General features: G+C 34.8%; 2 protein-coding genes across 3 annotated transcripts; one reads left to right on the top strand and one right to left on the bottom strand.

Moving 5' to 3' along the window:
- Positions 1 to 232: 232 nt before the first annotated feature.
- On the bottom strand, positions 233 to 5,036 carry LOC110030719. The gene is made up of 9 exons (XM_020733601.1): positions 4,901 to 5,036; positions 4,566 to 4,642; positions 4,294 to 4,453; positions 4,059 to 4,132; positions 2,864 to 3,331; positions 1,846 to 2,349; positions 1,558 to 1,770; positions 901 to 1,047; positions 233 to 532 (listed from the first exon to the last, which is right to left on the bottom strand). The coding sequence occupies exons 1-9, from the start codon at positions 4,926 to 4,928 to the stop codon at positions 380 to 382; spliced, it is 1,824 nt and encodes a 607-aa protein (XP_020589260.1). The 5' UTR covers positions 4,929 to 5,036; the 3' UTR covers positions 233 to 379.
- A 6,103-nt stretch (positions 5,037 to 11,139) lies between these two features.
- On the top strand, positions 11,140 to 19,772 carry LOC110030696 (zinc finger A20 and AN1 domain-containing stress-associated protein 9-like). 2 transcript variants are annotated; one of them, XM_020733545.1, is made up of 2 exons: positions 11,140 to 11,301; positions 18,804 to 19,772. In XM_020733545.1, exon 2 carries the CDS (start codon positions 18,949 to 18,951, stop codon positions 19,435 to 19,437), a length of 489 nt encoding a protein of 162 aa, XP_020589204.1. In that variant the 5' UTR covers positions 11,140 to 11,301; positions 18,804 to 18,948; the 3' UTR covers positions 19,438 to 19,772. The 2 variants fall into 2 exon arrangements, with proteins under 2 accessions (XP_020589204.1, XP_020589203.1); XM_020733544.1 differs by lacking the exon at positions 11,140 to 11,301 and adding an exon at positions 16,017 to 16,142.
- Positions 19,773 to 22,931: the final 3,159 nt, after the last annotated feature.

Here is a 22,931-nt window from a genome sequence, read left to right on the forward strand (position 1 = left end):
GTATTTAAATATTTTACGCTTAAAACTTTATTTTTTTTACATTTATACCAACCGAACCTATCATATCACATTAAAAAAAAATCGCTTTTTTAACTTTAAAAAGAAAAAAAATGAAATACATCATTTTCATGCATATGAAAAGTGGTATATATGTAAAAATTCTTAAATATGTAAATGCATAGTAAATAAGTGGTATGTATGTAAATAAACCCCCCCCCCCCCCCCACCCAAATCAAAAAAATGCACAAAAAGAAAATTTTTGCCTGTGAATGATGAATTGCTGGTAGAAAATCTAACTTGGATTTAGCAAACAGCATTTGAAATTTCAGTAATCTCGTTTGGTGGCATTGTTGTTCCCTTCAAAGTATCAACGGTAACCCTAGGTGGAAGATGAATCATCAGGACCACCACCTGGAGCCACTGAATTCTTCAATTCAGGAGCAGATTCCAATGGCTTCTGCGATCCATTCTCCGAATCAGCCGTTTCCTTGTCTTTCTCATCAACAGGCTCCGTTGATTTAACAGCAACGAACTGCCAATAATACAAACGAGGAAAAACAAATAATATTTTTGATGTATAGATGTATGAAACCAATGTGTTATAAGTGTAAATTTGAATGTTTAGATGTTAGTGATAAAGGAAAATGTCAACGAACACCAATGTCATCAACGAACTGCCAGCAGATATCTAAATAAATAAGAATTGTGTGGTATGCATACAAATTTCCCATTTTTTGTTATATGCTATATGAGTAAATATAAAAAATTAAATGTTAAGACATATATATACAGAAAAATAAGGTGATATGTATGTAAATTCCTCGTAAAAAATCACATGAAAATAAAAAAGTGCAAGCTATAAATATACATATAAAAATAGAGCATATGATTTGATTATACCTGCTGGTTATGTTGGTGTTGCCTGGCCCTTTTTTCTTGCATCACCTTCTGGCGAGTCTCATAAAATCCAAAATCATCCAAGATGGATGTCTTGCTTACATGATCCTTTAAAATCTTGAGAACCTGAAGTCCCTGCTCAAGTTTCACCTGAAGCAAGGACAGAGAAGAAAAATATTAGACAATCAAATGAGAACTGCATGCAACGTTACAGAATAAAAACTTTCTTGAATTTGACATGACTGGCCTTTGAGTAAACAACTACATATAGTGCTCAAAATTTCTCGATTTGTTTTATACTTCTATAATTATTCAAGTTGGTCCCTCAGCTTATCAAATATGAAATAATTTGATCCTGCTATCAACTTTACCACTTTTTTGGATGGAAATCAGTGGAAGGAAGCTTTTTTTAAAGATATTAGACTTTCAATGGTAGATCTCTGTGCTTTTTACAAGATTTAATTAATGTAATTGAGCCTAAAAAGCTCATCAGAAGGGAAGCTTTTCTCAATGAATTCGTATCCAAAAATATGAATAAATTCGTTCATATTGGATCAGCTAAATTGAATATTTGAAAAACAAACAAACACTAAATAAAGTTATAACACCAAAAAATTCGAAAAAAAATCATTTCATTCATTTACTTGACGGGCTTCGTACCTCCTGAGTGTCTCTACTATTCGTCACCGGCTTATTGTCATTGTACTCTAAAGTTATGTGCCTTAAAAGGCTGTTAGGTACATCTTTCACAATATGCCACTTCACATTAAAGCAACCAATCCACTTCTCCTGCTGCCAGTAATCGACAGTTTTATCAAAATCAACCGGCCCAACCATCTCCGCAGCGCCGACAAATTGTCCACTCGTATTTACCTGCAAATTTCAAAGAAAAAAGTTCAGAAATAAAAAATGAACAAATTAACGAGTAATGAACAATTTGATGCTTACAGAGAAAAACAAAAACACGGGGCATCCATCAGCTTTGTTCATGGCTTCCTTGTAAGCAGAATCAAGCTTCTTATTCCCACCGGGGGTGCTGGCCCAAACACCGTACTTGATGCTCCTGTGTATATCATCTTCGCTATATGATTTGATGATAAAAAACTTTGCATCTGCGTACTTTTCAGGAAAATCAGCTCGGTTGTATTGGTCTCTGTTTGGAACAAGATGATTATCCTCAACTTCTTCGCCCGTAGGAACAGCCCCGTTAAGGATTTTAAAGCGGTTCACCCTCGGCCCTCGATTCAGCTCGCTCATACCGTCAAAATTCTCATAGCCACGTCCGTAAAATCCATAAAAATTCATTCGAGAATTATATAATTGTGATCCTAAAGCAGCACAATCTCTAAATGGATTACCATATTGGCCATACATGAGGTTAGTAGGATAAAACCTATTTAACGTGCCAGAACCTGCTTGTCCCATCGAAGGGGTTGTTCCACAATTTAAACCCTGAGCAACAACAATTTACGCACTTTGAGTTGAATCATATGGATTCTATATGTTCATTATATGAGCAAGAAACACTGTAAAGTAACTTGTTAAAGAGTGAAAATATGGTAAACTACATAATAGATAAGAGAAGCTATCAACACCGTGTAAGTACTGCAAAAGCAATAATAAAAGGAGAAATTTACATAAGTAGCGTGCAATTCTTATAAATTTACGTATCTCAGAACAATACTTTCTTATTTAAACGCATAGCACTTTGGTGTTTTACATCTATGCATGAAAAGGAGTATTTCAGTTTTACGAGTTGTAATAATAGTGTTGTTTTTTGTGATATTAAAGATTTGAGTGCTATGTGTGAACTATGTGTATATGAAAGTTTAGGTGTGAGATGTGTAAATACATAAGAAAACATGTTCATGAAATTGTTACTTAACAGAATAAAGTTATATATTGCCTCAATTCATAGCTTTGCAAGACATGCAATACATATCATGAGTTCAGGAAGCAATCGTACATTCTGATTTCTCGTTGACATTGAATGAAAATTTTGTGAAGCAGTTGAAGACATGGTATTTGGAGTAGCTGAATTAAGATTTGGATAAGCATATGTGGGGCCATAATACCATGGAAATGGTGATCTCATTCCATCGAAACTTGAATATAGAACACTTCTACCGTATGAATCATTTGAGGGAAATAACAAACTTTGTTGGTTATTCTTTTGCGAAAAATACCCACTGTTTGCATTAGAAATTCCATTAGGAAACGTATTTGAATTTGATTTGTCAGAACCAACAGTTACAGAAGGCTGGTCTGCAGCTACTTCTCCCTGATACTGGTAATATGAAGAAGGATACTGGTAATGTTGAGATCCATAAGATATGTTTTCATCACCCACCGCTGGAAGAACGGAAGCAGACCAAGGGTAAGAACTATAAGGTGAATATCCATATCCATGGTGATACATTTCACCATAAACCCCCTGTCAAAAACCATCAAAACTAAGCAAAACAGTTCATCTCAGAAAACTGAAATTGGTAAAGAAACAACAAATATTGATTAGGGAAAAGGCATGGAATCAAATTCAATTCTTGAAGCATTGACCTTGAATCATCTCCACATAGTTAATCCTTCGATGAATTCTAAATACTAAAATTCTGATTCTCAACGAACAAGAATATGATTAGAAGATTTATCAAAATGAATATGTGATGCACCGAAATAGGCACAAGGATATAGACACAACACGAAACAGATACAGGACACGCCTATTGTTAAAAACATAGATTGGCATGCTTTTGATATTGCATTTTATATAGAATACTATATAAAAGTTGCACAAATTAAATAAACATGAAAAAACCAATTAAAGATAAATGAAAATTGACCCAAAAAAACACATTTATATATAATTTAATGATCGATCCTCCAGCTAAACTCCATGAATTTCATTATAATTTAAATGACAACAAAGATGTTGCCTTTTTCATTATAAGAAGAATAGATCAACATTTAAAAAAGAAAAATACAAAGCTTATCATGACTGTGTGAATAGATTTGATGACGGGAGATTACGTGCATAATCATCCCACTCATAAGATGAATCGTATTATTAAAAAATATACTTCTTTCAAATGGAACGGCGGTGCATCATGGTAAGAAGTTTTTTTGTATAGTTCGTTACAAATTCTTTAAAATGGAGAACTCACATTCGAGATCTCAGCAGCTTCGGTATTCAAATAGCCATTGTAGTCATCCCACTCGCCCGCAAAACCATCGTAACCTGAAAATTCACCCAAAAATAATCAATTCAACGATATGAATAATTAGAATCCCTCGCAAACCAAACGACAGCTCCACAGAAGTTATGAATTTAATAAAACTATGCACAAATAGATATCCATAATTAAAGTTAAAATCAATATGAACACAAATTACTCCAACCTCCATAGTAAAAAGCTGTTGATGGGTATCCATTAGGTATAAAGTACATATTAGGATCCATATACCCAGGAATCACAGGGGTCGAAAAACGCTCCAACGAGGGCATTTGAACCTTCGGAGCTTGTCCAGCGTTCACAGGTCCATATTGAATTGCAGAAGGCTGACCAATTCAACAATTCGGTATCAAAAAACAATTGCGAGACTGTCCTCCCAAGAAAGACAGAATCTAACCTAATGATCTAAAAGCAAAGCAGTTTCAATGACAGCCTAACCTTCTTGGGCACGACTGGAACAACACCGCCTTTGCTCTTTGTCTCCACCGATAGATTCTGCAGTAAATCTGTCGATTCTATACAAGAATTATGAAGGAGCAAAGCATGTTCGAACTATAAACTAATTTAAAAAAACACGGGGAAGTCTAAAATAAAAAAAGCACCGCACCCAGATAATACATATACCCTTGCAAAACCCCAGAACAGAGAAAACATAGCGCATAATCAACGCGCGTAGAATTAAAATAACGAACGAAAATGGGATCTAAATGGAAGGGAGAAAAGAGAAAGAATCTGTGAAAATTTAGGTTAACGAAGCACGACAGAAAGGATACGGTCAACGGAGGCTGCAACGGCCGACATGATCAGATCTTTCCCCGCGGAGTATGGCAAAGCAGCGCGGTTGAATCCTAAGAAAACCCTGAAGCGAGCGAAGCTGAGAGTGCAATGAAAAAAGAAGAAAACCCAAGGAGAAAATGAAAGAGGAGAATAAGACAGAAATTAGGGTTTTTGGTCTTAATAAATACCACCGCTTCAGCTCTAATTTCCAAAAATAGTTTGTATTATATTATTATTAGAAAGGTGGAATTGTAACATATTTTATTATTAAATTATATTATATATTATCAAAAATTTGTTTATTTATTGTATGTGAAATGCAAAATGCAGAACGTTAAAACAAATCAATTTCTAATGTCAGCTTATACAATTATGATGAATCCTAATTCTTTAAAATTCTAATTACTGAATTATTATGAGGTGTGTCAACAAAATCATTATATCGTTTTATGATTCGTATTTTATGAGGCATTTTAGATTTTTAAAATCATGTCTAAGAGCAAATGAGGTGTTTTATCGACAGATTCTATTTAAGGATGTGAATGAGTATATTAGAAGTTGTGATGGATGCCACGAGATATGCAATATGACGCAGAGCTAAGGGAGCCCAGTCCAAGCAAGAAATAGGGAGACCAGTTTAGGCAGGGCGTGTTTGAGAGGACCAGTTCAAGCAACATCAACGAGAGAAATTAAATGAGACTCTGAAGACATAGGCACTGTTATAGGTTGTCATAGGCACCCTTTCGGGTCACTGCTTTCACAAGATACTTATCTCCCGTGTCACTGCCTCCACGACACACCCATTCCTTTAACTGTTATCTCTTTAACACGCCATTATTTCTGAATCATTGTTTCTACTGCACATCCATTCCTTCGGGCCACTGACTCCACGACACGCCTACCTTTTTTAGTCATTTTCTCCACAACCCACCCAATTTTCAAGTCGCCGCTTACATGTCTCGCCCACTTTTTTGGGTCACTATGTCTAAGATACACCTATTATTCAGATCGCTGCTTCCACGACACGTCCACATCTTCTAGTTGTTGTCTCAACGACACACTCACTCTTTCAGGTCATTACCTTCACGACATAACTCTTTATTCTGATAGTTACCTTCACCACACATGCACCATTTCGGGACTGCCTACGACATACCCATATATATATATATATATACATATGTGTGTGTGTGTGTGTTACGAGTCGTGGTCTGTTATTTGGTGGGGTTCACTATAACTCCCCTCAAGTAGCGCGTTTGATCCCCCCGTGATGCGGGTTTCTACAATATTAAGTACATGACTCAGACACTCTATCATAAGTGCCCGAACACAAAAGGAAATTTGTATTTGGGGCCCATCAGACTCAAATACCGATTATTTTTCTAATATATATATATACATATATGCTCACGTCCCGACTCATTGGTGCGGCCTCTGACATAAATCCTTGGGTCGGGGGTTCGAATCCCGTGTCGGACTCTTAAAATCAATTAAAACACAACTGAGTTTCAATCCAATTCAATCCAATTAGGAGAAGCACTATATATATATATATTGACTTATACAATATCTTAATCTTTAAATGATATAAAAATATCATCTGCATTAACTTTATGTTTTATATAATCTTGGCAGTTTAAATATAAAATTTTATAACAATGAGTACATATATTTAAATGTTAGATATAAATATGACAAAATTAAATAAAATGCAAGTAAAATCTTCATAAAAATTTAAAGAATGATCCACAAGATTCTTGGCTATATCAATTATATAAATTCCTATTTGAAAATATATATATAAACATGCTGTCTCAGAGGAAAGCCCATCCATCATGCATGGGATGCTCCTCCCAAGTCCCAACTTCAATAACATGAAGTAGAGCCTATGCCTATGCTTGCGCCGAAGGGAGAGGGAGCTCACCGCCATTAAAGTCCTCTCTTTTTTCTCTGTCTTCTTCATCACGCCGTCTCCTGATCATTCTTCCTCACCTCCTGTGCATTCCCCAATTTCCAGAATCTCATCTTTTGTATTCTCCTGCAGCGGGCGACTAGTTCGCCATTCATCGGAGGTGAGTCCCTTCTCCTCCTGCAATTCCATCCGTTTCTTCAATTCCAAAAGTGATTTTATACTTCTTTTTTATGGGGATAATCGGGGTTTTATGGATTCTGTGTGGATTGGGTGCATTTGATTTTATATGGAAAATTAGGGTTGGTTCCATGATTCTCTATAATTAAAATGCAAGATTGAGTCGTTCTTTTGGAGCTCATTAGATGATGATATTGTAGAGTAGATATTCATTTTGTGGAAAATTTTTATAAGAATTATATTGCTATGTTATGTATTTTGAGCATCAGGATTGCTTCCATTCTTAGGGGACTGTGCTCTTTGTTCTACCTGGTTTTTTATTAGTATTTCAATGAATAGATTTTTGGTCTTCTTTCAGATTTTATGGGGATTTGGTGATTCTTGTAAATCTAAATTTCGTAAATCATGAGAGAATTCAAGCCTAAAAATTGTTTGGCATGGCTGCCATTAAAATATTGCTAGATCCTGATATACTATTTTGACTGTTTGTTTCAACTTTGAATCAAAATGAAGCTGAAACAGGATTTATCAAAGCAGCAATTCAATAATTTTGCTTATTCATCTTTTTTTTTCATGATTAAATCCTTTGAAAATTCTCTTCTGTTGCAGAACCTTCTGTCTTCGGAAAAATTGCAGCATATTCTTGTTGACTTTCTCATGTTATTTGCTTCAATGAATTTGATTTCGAAAAGCTTATTATAATTCACTTTGGTTTCTTCTGAAATAGGAATTCTGTCTCCTTAAGGAACTCATTTATGGATCATTGTTCCTGAGAAGAACCGGACATTATCTTAATTTTTGGGATGCTTAAAACATTATCATGTCTGTCACAAAAGGAGGCACAGCGAAGGATGAAAATTTTCCAATTACAACTTCTGCAAAGCCGCTTATTGTGCTTCATCAGGTCATTGTTCCTTCCCGGGAGCTGGAGAAGGAATCTTCTCCTAGCAGCAAATTTGCAAAATTTATCTCTCTGCAGCAAGGTAATCAGAAACTCCGAAGAAAAGAAAGTAATTACAAATTCTCTGAGGTGATTTGTGCACAAGATAAGTCCAGTTTACCAGATGATATTTCCCTGAATGTTTCATTTGATGAAATGAGAACCAATGAAAATATAGAGAGCTCCTCCAGAATCACTTTCTCACCAGATGAACAGTTAGTTAATCACCTAAACAAGTCTCTCTTCCGATATGAGACAGCAAACATGAATCTTCCTCCTCCATTTAAAAGGCATTACTTTATCAAATACTGATCTGGAAGCACGGTTGCCCGCCGTTCAAAGATTGAATTTTTTCCAATTTCAGAGCTTTTTGCCTTTTCACGAACATATACTATTGCCTATTAGTGATTCAGCCTGTTCTTTCATGGATTCCCAAGGCCAAAAAATTCTCAATATATTTGTAAAGAAATCATGTGATACAGTTCGAATTCCTAAACCTCATACTTATGATGGCTTCAAAGATGATGTTGGAGGGAGAGTATATTCGATGGTGAAGAATCAGCATGGATGCCGCTTTCTGCAGAGAAAATTCAGGAGTAGTCGTGAAGAAATTGAAGAGATTTTTTGGGAGATCGCTTGCAACATTGTTGAACTCATGACTCACCCTTTTGGGAATTATCTTGTTCAAAAGCTTTTGGAGTTATGTAATGAGGAGCAAATGACACTGATGCTGAAGGCAATTACTGGAACAATTGGAGAACTGTTTAGAATCTCCTGCGATATGTATGGGTATGAATAGATTTTTTTTTCTTTATTCAGATTTCAATAGTTATGTTTACTATTTAGCATATGATTCTTACCTATTACACCTAAACTTTCATTTTTACAAACATGGTGCTAAATTCTTTAATATCACATTAAAATTCACACTATTACCAATTTTTTTAGGTGAAATACACATTTTGGTGCATGAGTTTAAAAGGGTCTGTTTGGCACAGCTTCTCAGCTTTTCAGCTGTAGCTGTGCTGTCTCAGGTAGCTGCTGCGGGAAAGCTGTTGTAAATTGGTCGTCTGTTTGTTGTGAAAACAGCTGTGGGGCAGCTGTTTCTGGAAAAATGATCATTCTGCCCCTGTTTAGTAAATTTATTTGTAACAAACTGTGACATCAATGTATTTAATATTCCATAAACATAAATTCTTTTCAAAACATAATAAACAAACAAAATTAATCTTTCTCTTGAAGTGGATTATTCACCGCATAATATTATTCCAAAATCAAGTAAAATTTTTTAAAATTAAAATGGGCCTGAAGAATTAATGAGATATAGAAGAAATTTGGGGTTTTCATATTTTAAGCATCCATCATTTTCTCTACCACTAATACGCGGGATGCAAAGGTTACCCAACAATCCCCTAATTTAATGAGTTTAATGAAAGGCAGTTTGGAAATGGTAGGTTACGGGTGCAACAATTTTAACCATTCTGCACAAAAACATTTACAAGCAAGCATTCAAACATTGTTAAAACCCTTTCATTTCAACTCAAGCAGTATTTAGTAAATCCAGTAAAAGTGAAACTCGCTAGCAGCAGATTCCCAAGCCATCGTACCTTCTCCATCAGCTTGGAGAAGTGAAATTTTCATTTCCTTTTTGGATGAACTACCAGATTTTAACCAAACTTCACCTAAATACTTGTGAGTAAGCATTTAGAACTCATAATACATGCTCGCCCTTCATTTTAAAATTTCAAGCTAACAAAAGAATTGAAACAACCAAGAATTCCTCTCTTAACAACCACCACTATACCGATAACAGGAAAATAAATAGAGGGGGCAATCATCAAGAACATCAAAGAGTCGGCTCTGTTGAAAAAAAAAAAATCTTACTAGTGTGAAGAGAAGAGAAGGAAGAAACCCTACACGTGAGGAACTCATGAGAAGAGAGGAAGAAGCGGCTTGGTTGCATGAGATGCGCCGGGGAAGAGTAAGCCATCAGAGAAGAGGAGGCGATGGGAGCAGATCGCGGTTCGTGAAGAAGAAATGAGAATCGTGGGGTAGGGTAATTGGGTAAAAAGCGAGAGAGGAATCCGGGCCACGGGTTGTCTTTTCGCGTTCGGGGTATATCGCGGCCCGCCGCATGCGCACCACTGCTCCAAATGCCATTTTTTTGCTGCGGCCGCCAAACAGAGCTTAAAGCACCAAATTGCTATGTTGGGAGATGTAAATCATGGAAACATATTCAAGAGATTTGAAATAAAATTTTGAACATATGCACACAAAATAAGAAAACATACTAAACACCTGATTTAGTAGTGTTTCGTAGCATATCATTAGTAGGATTTAGCCATGGATTTAACTTAAATCCAACCAAACACCAAAAAAATAAAATTTAAATCTAGTGCTCCATCAAATCTAATTTTTCTCACGTTTAGTTTTTTTTCTGCATTCCTTTACTTTCACAACGTAAATCCGGATTTAGTAAATCTCAAATTTATTCCTCCATCGTTCATGTGATCTCTTTAATCACCGACTGAATTTGATAAATCCAAATCGGGTTTGATAAATCCTATTTAATGTAAATCTAAGGTGCGCCAAACACCGCCTTAATTTGAAAAAAACCGAGCATGGGAAAAAATCACGGTGCCACAACATACCAAGAAATTGACTCTGAAGAAAATGAGGAGAATTATACAAATTACACCACACTCAAGTATCTATGCACTTTGGAAACTTTAAAACACTCCATCATCTCCTTTGCACAAGAGAAAAATAGAAATCCTTCACCTTCTTATCAGCAAAACCAAAACTATAAGGGAAAATTTGTCAAAAGTTGGTTACTAAAACCAGGACGCTGCGATGGTGGCACTAGGGCGTTACATCCAAGCGCTGCAATGTCGTGCTCGGGCTCTGAAATTGGGCTCAGCTGCGCTATCTTCCGGGCCCTGCTCTACAAACCATTACAAACCATTACAGAGTGCACAACCCCACCGTAACACCCACCATCAAGATTTTTTGGAAAAATTAAAATCTCTGAGATGACAATTGATCAACACATTTAAAGCTCCTCACGATAACATTCTTTGTATGCAAATATGAAACTTTAGGGCGCGAGATATGTAAACAGATAAGAGTTGTTCGCCACATATGCAAATTTACCTACTGTTCCTTGTTTGCCGAGTGATTTTCCTTTTTTTTCTTTCGTGAAGTGCAGAACACGTTCTGTGCAGAAACTAATTGAGACTCTGAAGACTCCGGAGCATGCTTCCATGGTTCTGTCATATTTGGAGCCAGACATAGTTTCATTAATGAAGAACATCAACGGCAGTCATGTTACACAACGGTGATTTCAATATCTTCTAAATTATAGCAAGGTGACATTTTTTAATTTCTCCACGAACAAACATTTTTTTCTAAATTAAACCTCTTTTTTGTTTTCAATTGATGATGATGATATGTAATATTGTCAGATTTCTACAAATCAATTTATGATTTTGCTTGAATTCAGGTTTACTGTGATTAAGAGCACCTTTTATGCTTCTATCTGTTTTTTAGAATCTGAATGATAAGTTGGTGCTATTTATATCTATATGTGAGATAAATTGACACTTTTATTAACTCTAGATTAAACTAGTCCTTTGCAAAGAGTTAGGTGACCAATTTGACAATTTTCATCTAATAAAAAAATGATCTGATTTCGAGCTGAGTTGGGATTGGCTCAAATAGAGTTCAGGTGGCTCAAAATCGACTCGTGGCTCGTTATATTCGATTTTGAGCTGAGCCAGCTCAAAATTGAATCGAGCTTGATTCAGCTCGAAATCGAATGAGCGATTTCAAATTGAGGTATTTGGATCTTTTTCAACTTGGGATCGACTCGATCTAGCTCAAAATTTAAAATAACTAGCTAAAATTGAGTTATTTGGATTCGTTCCAGCTTGAACTCGGCTCGAAATTGACTCATGACACGTTATATTATGTTGTAAAATTTAGGGCGAAGAAAACACAGAAATCGACACAAAACCTGAAGAACATAGAGCCTACATCCTCGGGAGCAAAACAACGAATTCACTATTTCAGAGGAGTTACATACCCATAGGGTTACACATCTATTTATAGATAAAACCCACAGATAATTATACACACGCTCTCGCTCCCCCTAACCCACTATTCCAGGAGACATATTTCCAAATCTAAGAGAATCCAAATTCCTGGTATATGAGCCATACTTAACAATTCTCCACCTTGGCGAATATCTAGCCCCTTAGAAAAAAATCTCCACCTCGCGAATATCCAACCCCTTAGGAGAAAAAATCATGGAGTTTCTTACATCGAAGTGGATTCCAACTAGTAACTGCAAACATTCAACAAGTTCAAGTAACACAAGAACTTATTGAAAATACCTGACTTGGTTAAAATATCTGCTGCAATTTCATCATATGATCTGACAGAGTGAACTTCACTTACAACTATACTCCCCAACGGTTTATAAATATTACCATCAGGTTCATAACTCGTAATATCTTCAAAATTCCTTGTTGTGCCAACAATCTGAAGTTTCCGGTTCTATCGAACTTCATTATCTTGAATTTTGCACCAGACATTGTCATTTAAAATTAATCATGCAGTGAACTTTTTTTGTCTTGTATTAAAACAAAACACATCACAAATAAATTCAAATAAACTTGAAATTTCTTTTGTCAATTGCAATAATTTTCTCGCAGTTTCCTGTTATTCGTGAATCAAATTTTCACATGAAACACATTTCCTGTTTGCACAAAAATTCGGCTGAATACTGCGGACACCAACCAAACTCCACTTGTCACAATTCTCCTACGACAAACCTGCGAAAAATTCGCGAAATTCGTGAACTCCACCTGTCACAATTTCATCTGCGACAAACTTGCGAACTCCTCTGGCTGAGCACCACCTGTCGCAACTGCACCTGCCGCAACTCATCCTGCGACAAACTTGCAAACTCCGCTGGCCGAGCACCTATGTTCCTTTTTTTGCAAAATGAGGTTCTTGTTCACGGTAACTACACGCGAACACCTGTTCACAAACTCCACCTCGCCGAATGCCGTGAAAGTTTGTGAACCGTTTTGCGTCGAAGCCTCGACACCGCCTCTATCGCGAACTCCCCGAAGCAGGACTCGCGGAACTACCGCAGTCTTTTATCCGAACTGCTTCGGCTTCTTGTTCGCCACGAACCGCACGCGACCTTTGATCCTTCTTTTTTCTTCCTTCTTCCTGTGTCGATCTCCTCCGCCCTAGAACATAACATCGCTTTGATACCAATTGTTGTGAAATTTAGGACGAAAAAAACACAGAAATTGACACAAAACCAGAAGAACATAGAGCCTACATCCTCGGGAGCAGAGCAGTGAATTCACTATTTCAGAGGAGTTACATACCCATAGGGTTACACATCTCTTTATAGATAAAGCTCACAGATAATTACAAACACTCCCTCGCTCTCCCCAACCCACTATTCCAAGAGACACATCTCCAAATCCAAAAGACTCCAAATTCCTGGTATACTATATATATTATAAATAAAAAATATTACAGTCTGAGCACGAGTCACTCTAGCCAATCCATGTACGACTCATAATTGGCTCGAAAAAAATCAATTCAAAGTTTTGGCTCGTTCATTTAGATCTAATCTCGATTCGAGCCGAAATTTTTGAAACGATTTTTGAGCGATTAACGATATTCAAACTAAATTCACAGCCATTTCCATCTAGCTTGCAGCATCTCATGGATGTAGTAATCTCTCTTTGTATTGAGTTGGCCAAAGATCGTCAAGGTTGTTGTGTCCTTCAGACTTGTCTCACACATTCAGAGGGCGAGAAGAAGCTGAGGCTGATGACTAACATCTCATTTTACATGTCTAACACCGTTCCTAAACTTTACTTTTTATATTTATACCATGCAAAACTTTTTTATCACAAAAAAATAAAACCACCATTGCAGCTTTTGGAGAGCGAAATGCACCTTCTCATGGCATGCATGTAAAGATTAAAGTTTAGATTGTTGGATATGTAAATACATAGGAATTGAGTGGTGTTTATGTAAATCTTCCTTATTTTTCTTTTCTTTGATGCTTGTTTTGCAAAAATATCCCCCTGGATAAAATCTTAATTTGTTATGTTAATAATTTTTTTTTGGGGGTCAAAAATCACACGCCAGCTTTCATACAAGAAAGTTGCTGTAGTTTAACATGTCCGGTTGAAAAAAACAGAATCTTATTGTAGAAATTTCTAAAAATCAGTAAAACAATAATTCTCTAAACATTTTCTAAGGCTGTATTGCAAGATAAATATGCTAACTTAGTGATGCAATCAGCTCTCAATGAATCCAAAGTGTTTCTGCAAATTTCTCTTCTGCTTATGTCCCTATTTTACTCCCAATGTTTGTAAAAGAATCAAATAATTCGCCAAACTCTTTTAATAGAGGCAAAAATAGACTTCTATGACTACTATTTCAACCTGTGTTAAAAGAGTCTGAGAATTAAATTGTGATCTTATAGGCTCTGGGACTTGAATTACCCCATCCAAAAAGAAAATATTATTTTTGTTGTCTGCAGTTTAGGGACTAAATTGTATTCTTATAAACTCTAGGACTAAAATGACCCCATGCATTGTTCAGACTTGCGGCTGGCAGCGTGGTGCGACCTACGCAGCCGACCTTACGTTCGGTTTACTGGACTTAATACTTTCTCCATACAAAGAGTTACAGGATCATTTTAATACTTCACTCATTTCATTTATATGACATCAAGAACTAAGTTCTCGTGCTTGTTGTTGAAAGGCGTATCGAGATAGCCATGTCGCTCTCGTGGCGACTATTAGACGCCACGCTCCGACGCTCTGAAATAGCTATTTTGTGAAGAAGGTTCTTTCATGTGCCTCATTCTCCTCTCAAAGATCTAAACTATTTTGTTAAACTCCTGGGAGCTATTTTTTCTTAGCTTTGTTTTACGAAAAAACTGTTATATTTCTTGGTCACTGTTTCCTTATTGCTTTTTAGAATTTTTTTTTACAAAAATAACCTTTTTATAGCCAATTATATTAAGAGTGCGGTATATGTCACATGGTTGGATAGGTTTGTAATACACATGGCAGCTAATCTCATAATTTCATATATAACAGAGGTGATCAGTAGATGGTTGTAAAGCCAAAGGTTAAAAGTGTAAATATTTAGTTAGTAAAGGGCAAATCTGTAGCTTTTTAGTGTACTTAAGCCTCTAGTAGTTTATGAACTGGTTTTATGCTTCATAGCTTGGTCCCTATCGTATGAAATATTGTTTGAACACCGCATTGAAAATTAGTTATTTACAGAACTAACCTCCAGTTTTTTTTTATGACTTTCTAATCTTTTTAACCTTAATAAAAATATTCATAAGAAAATCATTTGAGCCTCATTTTCTTATTTAAAATAATAAAAATTTTAAATAAGTATTATTAATTATTATTTGAATTTATAGAAATAAAATATTATATAATTTTTGTTGGGATAATTATATGCACATGCCACGTGCAATCATTTTCGTAACTATTGTCTTGATGCATTTATGTGTGTCACGAGAAAATCATTATAGATTCACACATTTGAGTGAGATGCATTGTGTTAAATGTCACATTTACTTTATTGGAGTGCATTATTTTAATTTTTGGAGTGAGTTTTACAAATATACATATAGAGTGAAGTTTCAAAATATTTCTCAATTATTTATATGGTGTTGTTTTAGTCGTAGAGTTTATAGAAGTATCAAAATAGTCCTCAAATTCTTTAAATTGGGGTTGAATAATTTAAAAATAGTTAGGGATTATTATGACAATTCTATAAATTTTGTAAATAATTAATAATTATTTTGACTCATTTCTCTATACATATCTAGCACTTTTATTTTTACATTTTTAGGGCTTAAATTATTTTAGCACCTCAAAATTATCATAATTACAAACTTTTTTTTTAAGTTAAATATAAAAAATTAGGAGTTGGATTTGTAAATACAAAAAATTAAGTGGCATTTATGTATATCTTCTCAAAAAGCATGGTATTCATCGCTAATAAATAAGGCGTCCATTTTCTGAAAACGCCACTCCTACGAGCTGAAAAGTGTTTCCATCTCTCCTGCCCATCGGATGCCGAAGTCAGCCTCTTCTTCTTGATGCCTTCGTCCTCCCGATTACTTTCCGGCTTGGAGACTGTGGTAATTCTCCTCTTCTTCCTCTTATCGAAGAAATACGGCTTTCTGGTTTGCTCTGTTTTATGGTTTGTTTACGGGCCTTTCATTGCTGCGGGATCTTTCTTCTATGAATTTCTTTTGATTGGAAATCGAGGAATCTGTTAGAAATTTAGAGCCTATATCTTTTTCAAGAATTTATTTATTCTACTTGATATTACTTCTAAGAAACGTTATTAGTTAGAAATCAAGAGAGATTGAATCTGTTTTTAGGGTTTTTAAGCTTTAGAGACGTTCTGGTTTTGTACCCTTGGTCGATCTGATCTTTGTTGTATGAATGGTTTTAGTCTTGATGTTTTCTCCAGTTCTCCGATATGTGGGGATGAAGCACCGACAACGAAGGAACAGTGGGGTGTTTGTTTTTGTGGGTTGCGACTTGTGATTTCTTGATCCTGATGAGTGATGATCGTTCCCCTTTGATTGATCCAAGGGTCTGTTTGGATTCAACTAAGATTTAATTAATCTTGCAAATCTATATTCAGCAAAACATGGAGTGATTATGCCTTGAAACTTTATTTAACATGATAGATGTTAAATATTATTGAATTTGATCAAACTATTTGAAATATATTGTCAATGTTTAGGATTCAGATAAAGGAGAAAATGATGCACTGTGATAACTGGCATAAATCTCTTAAATATTACTTCCTAGGAGATTTATTTAATCCGGTATTTAGTCTAAGATGAGAGGAAATGGAATTTTAGAAGATATTAAGAATTATGTGGCTCAAAAAACTATTAGTCAAGAGACTTGAGACATTTAATCGTTGCATCTTTCTATAAGAATTATGAAGCTTTATGTGTGTGTGTGTGTTGACTTATTAAAATCAATTCATTGATAGCATTGAAAGGCATATATTATGTTCCATTGAGTTTCCAAATTCTTTTGTGGATTGATTTGAGAGTTTTTAATTGTAGCAGGACTGCATCAAAGATCAATGTTGGGTTAGTAATTTTTACATTGTTTATATAGATACTTATAAATGATATTCAAATTGAGGTATCATTTTCTTAGATGCCATGATTCTAATCGGCTGGATATTTATTGAAATTATTTAAATGTTAGAACAATAGAAAAACTATTTAGATGATATACGATTCAGGGTTAGTAAAACAAGAGCAAAATACATTATAAAACAATTTCAAATGGTGTGATATACTGATATTAATAATTATTCATTAGTATTATTAGAAGATAATATGATACTTCGTTGTGATGGGTATATAAGGAAAATGAATTATATAGGGGTAGGGGTTTGGTGCTCAATTGGGGGTGCATGAGCACTTACAAGTTCATTTGTATTGTTTTCTCAATTAAAATCCCTCATAATCTAATATAAGATGAAAGCCAATAATATTGAAATTAAACATGCATATCAAAGAAAAGGTTATTCCAAAATAAATTAGCAAATCAAATGCTTATCAATGCATAAGTTGTTATATAAGTTAAATTGTGCTAATGTGAGTGATCTTTTATATTTAAGCGCTAAATGTATATGTTTCTTTGTTATCAGTACAATCAATTAATCTAGCACTACTTACATATAAATTGATTTAAGATGTTTAATTACTAAATTAAGGTAGTGTGGGAGTAATTTGTCATGAGATCAATGTAATACTCTACTTTTCTTGCTGTAATGATTAAATTCACAATACGCTAAAGCTGCGAACTAAATTCAATGTAGAATGATATTGTGATAAAGGGGATATTAGAGATATATGAGAGTACATTTAATTCTAATCATAAGTATATAAATTTACTCGACACATGAGCACAAAATTAATCTGTGCATGGACCACCATAAAGATATTCAAACTAGGGTTGATATTGTGAGATGCTAAATTGCATAAACCAATTTGAGAAATCTGAAATAAAACTTTGAACATAAACACATAAAACAAGAAAAAAATAAAATATCATATTTATCTCCAGCTTCTCATTCGCTGCAATGGACTTCGAACCATCGTCAAACGAGGTCTGTCGGGATAAAGCTAATGATGATAATGATGGCATACATACATATATGAATGCATGCTTGGTTGCATAGACTTTAGGTGATATGGTTTAAAGCTGTTCAAGCGAAACTCAATAGGCATGATGCAAAATTTAGATTCGTATAGAAAATTCCTAATAGTGAAGGTTGAAGGTGATCTATAACTGGTACAAAAATTAATCAAAAATAAATTGAGGAAGGATTGTATTATAAAATAATTGAATTGATATTTATTGAATATCAAGTAATTAAAAATAGGCTTATGTGATTTGGATGCACAAGGGTAGAAGTTGCACTTCCATAGTTGAGTGGATAAAAATAGGTTCGTCGGAGTAGGAAGAGAATGGTTAAACTAAAGGTAACATTGATTGAAGCTGTTCAAAATAAATTGCGAAAAATTGTTTTCGCACCTAAAGCAAAAATCAATAAGCATGAATGAAAAATGAAGATTCACATAGCGAGTTCCATTTAATTCATCAGGCTAATAATATGTGTATATATAGATAATTCTTTGAAAAGTGTCATTAAAAAATTTAGTTCTATTTTGAAATAACGGACTTACCCTCATGAATAACCCGTTTTTGTTTTGCAAGAAATGACACTTTATTGCAAAATTTTTTTGTCATTTATGTAGGTAGTTTAAGATTCACTGGAGATATTGTCAGTCACTGTCCGTCTTTCTTGAAGGAAAGCACGATTCTCCTTTTCTCTTGAAGGCACCTCAACTTCTTCTGCCCGAGCATAGTTTAAATTTTATTCGCCACAGTTCTTTGCCAAGAATGGCCCAGGAGAGCTGGACGGAGATCAATGAGACTGAATTCCAAAAGCCCGATGCTCGTATTCTCTGCACGAATAACTGCGGCTTCTTCGGCAGTCCAATGACCAACAATCTTTGTTCAAAATGCTACAGAGATCTTGTGATGAACGAACAAGTGTTGGAATTAGTAAAGCCGCCTAATTTATCACCTTCTTCTATGGTGGTAGAATCAGTTCCAGAGCAAGTAGAGGAGCTGAATGTGAAAATTACAGTGAATGTTGATCTGAAGGCATCGGAAGATCCACTTATCAATCAGCATAAGAACCGTTGCTTTTTGTGCAGGAGAAGGGTGGGGTTAACTCCTTTCACATGTCGATGCGGGAGCACCTTCTGCTCCACTCATCGTTATCCCGAAGCTCATGAATGCTCATTTGACTACAAGTATGCTGGTAGGGAGGCTATAGCCAAAGAGAACCCTGTTGTGAAAGCTGAGAAGATTGAAAAGATCTGATGCTGTTGGGATTGATTATGGATGAGATTGAGGCTGTGATTCCTATTCCATTCAAGCTCTTCCTCAGAAATCTTAAATGTCTGTAAGTTGCTACTATCCTGATTGCTGCTTGTATTTTTTTAAAATCATAACTATTTTAAGCAGAATTCTTCTCTGCTTTGAATGTGTGGCATCGCTATTTCCTTTGTTTTTATCAAGTGGCCAAGTTTATGTTGTTTTGCCCATTTATCAACCACTGATGGGTCTTCCCATGATTGAAGAATATGCTTTGGGGTATTCTTGCGACATTGTTTTTATTGTTCTAGTTTCTATTTTGTTCTTGTGATGTTGATTTTGCCTTACAGCTTTTGTTAATTAATTTGTGCGCTTTGAAGATTTTCTTCAATTAGATTTTACTAATCATTCTTCGTTTTTTTTTTCTTTCTTTTTTGTCTTGTGCTTTCTTTAGTTATGTGTAAGAAGTGTAAAGTGATTATTTTTAGGCTTGTTTGTTCCGAATAACACTGCTATTGTTGGGTCCCAAGCCCCAAATATGAAAAGTTGAGGGCTGCGTTAGGTAGCCGATAACCAACATAAAATTTTTATCAAAACAAAAGTTAAAAAATGTGGACGTAGTCCTAATAAGAGTTGGGCATGTTGTATAAAAATTATCTTAATTTATTTGAATTAAATGAAAATATAACATTCAATAAGACAAAGAAGAAAAAGAGTTCATGTAGCCGATCCCACTTAGTGGGATAAAGTTTTGTTGTTTTTATTGTTGTATGCTTCAAAACACACTATGAGGAGTCATTCAAGGGATGTTTAGCTGCAGGAAGGATTTAGCATTAGTAGGATTTAGTAAATTTGGATTTATTAAATCCGAATTTACCATGAATTGAAGGTAAAATTCATACCATGAATCACAAATTTTATAAATCCATTGAAATTCAGTTTTTATATGTTTGAGTGGATTTAGTAAATCTTGAAGCTAATCAGACTTCCTAACAGCCCCTCAAGATGGTACTCTCGCATTAGTGTGAGTGTTTAGGGATATATATAATGTAATAAATGTTGAATATACATGCACATTGTTAATTTATGTATAACTTGTTCATTTATATTAAGACAATATATACTACATCTCATACATAAGTTCTTAGATAATAATAATTTGTAGCATAAGATCATATGTCTGTCTATATGATAATTTATATGCCATCAACAAATTTTCATCATCCAACACAAATCTCAAGGCATAACACGGATCTCGATGTACTCTTTTGAGCAAAAAATATTCAAACTCTAATAAAAAGTCATTCAAAGCACAGATTTTAACAAATTTATAGTCAAACTGAGAGGCTTGATGTGCCCAATGGTACCAAAATAAGCTCAATCCGAGCCAAATCAAGTTCAGATCAAACTATTAAACTACTTTTGGAAGCTTTTCGAGCATATTTAGAAGGTCAAATGAATGTCGAATATGAAGAGCTTATAGTTGAATCGAGCGTCTTGACAAAACGAATCTAACGAGTTTATGATCGCTCTATTCCAACATTATTAAGAGACTCAAATATTCACAAATGTTGAATTATCAAAGGAAGTTCTCTTGACCTTACAATAAAAAGTGATTCATATTTTTGCATTAATTGCATCTGGAACTTTATAAACAGAGCCTCACCCCTGTCATGGAGGGAGGAGAGAGCATTAGGCTTGGGGAGGATAGCTTGAAGCTTTGAGAAGAAGTCTAGCACCACTCATGTCGCTGTCTACCACCACCGACCATCGCAAACCACCACTCGTCGATCGTCGTCAACCACCCGCCGACGTCCACCACCAACCGCCGCCAATCACCTCCCACCGTTGCCGACCGACGTTGACCACTACCAGCCAGCTGCTACCAATCGCTATTGTTTTCTGTCATTTCCTTGCAATAAGTTCATCCGTAGGTCAACGTTATAACTTGAGAGATCTTCTAACCCTTTTTTGTCTGTGGGAGAAGTTGTTGCAACTATAATTATTATTTATAGTGGAACTTTTCAGTTGTGTTAGGCCCCGTGATTTATTCCTTTTGCGAGTTTTTCACATAAAAAACTTATGGTGTTTCTACAGGTTGTTTTCTCTTTTCAGAGTGTGTATTGAATCTTCGTACGACGCTAAGACGATAATACAGTATTATACTACCGCAAATTTTCTTGCATGCATCAATAATATATAGAAAATTTAGAATACGATATGGGTTATCAAGATTCTTATCTTGTCCATAAATCTATTATCGATGTTTTTCAGTTGTCAATATCAAGAGTTGTTTCAAATGAACTTGTAGACATCTAGATTTTAAAATTTTAGAGCCCTAACAAACTTGAACCAAATAAATCGTTTGGTTTAAATGATGAGTTGACTCGAGTTCGACTTGCCGTTTGCTCTCTCCATTGTGGCACTGCATGCAATAAGGTAGGAGGGAGTAATCTTGTTTTAAATGATGACTTGACTCAGTAGCCGTTTGTTCTCTCCATTGTGGCACTACATGCAATAATAAGGTAGGAGGGAGTAACTTGCCTTGAGTTGCACATCATCTCCTTTAAGTTGGGTCGGCATGCATTTGTTATGATGTTTTTCATCCAAAATTATTTCATCTTATCACCATGTGAATTATTAGTGGTGAAATATTTCTCTCATTGAGGGAACTACTACATATAAAAAGTAGTATGGCAAATTGCATCTAATAGTTGAAACTTCTATTTTTCATCCCCAATATACTTGTGATGTTGAAATCTATGTAAACCATATTTAGATCATTCATTGGCATGACATTGATGACGACCATCATTAGACCATCGCCGATTATCTAGGTTAGCTCGAGTTCAAGTAAGCCGACCAAGCCATCCTAAGTGTAGCATCGATCGATCACGCATTGATCAAAAAATAAAATTTTCTTTTTGCCCCTCACACAACAATTTTTATGTAGTTGCGATACATAGAACTTTAATGTTTAATGGTTATGTTATAGGTATGCATACATGAGTGTTTATACATGCAATCTGAATATGCAAATTCTATGAACGCAAGTGAATATAGTATTTGTTAAAATTATTGAATAAGAATTGATATTATATTAACACATGAATGTAGTATAACATGTTATATGGTATAAGTAGTATTTGTGTAAATGTATATATATATATATATATTAATTTCTTATGTAGTTACATATCTAATATCTAAATCTTCAAATTTACATGCATAGAACTCAAATCTTTAATATCATATAAAAAAGAACACTTTTATTTAGTTTTTAAGGTGAAATGCACATTTTTATTATTATAATATGTTTATATTGAATTTATTATTATTATTTTGTATTAACAAAGCATTAAATTTTATTAATTTTTAAAAAATTTTAACCTAATTTTGAGCTGAACAAGAACAAAAAGTATCAACTAATTTGGAATCGAGTCAAAGATAAATATGTTATTTTTGAAGTGATATGTAAATACATGAAGAATTATGTGGTA

This window comes from Phalaenopsis equestris, unplaced genomic scaffold (genome assembly GCF_001263595.1).
Source record: "Phalaenopsis equestris unplaced genomic scaffold, ASM126359v1 Scaffold000754, whole genome shotgun sequence".
Taxonomy (NCBI): Eukaryota; Viridiplantae; Streptophyta; class Magnoliopsida; order Asparagales; family Orchidaceae; genus Phalaenopsis; species Phalaenopsis equestris.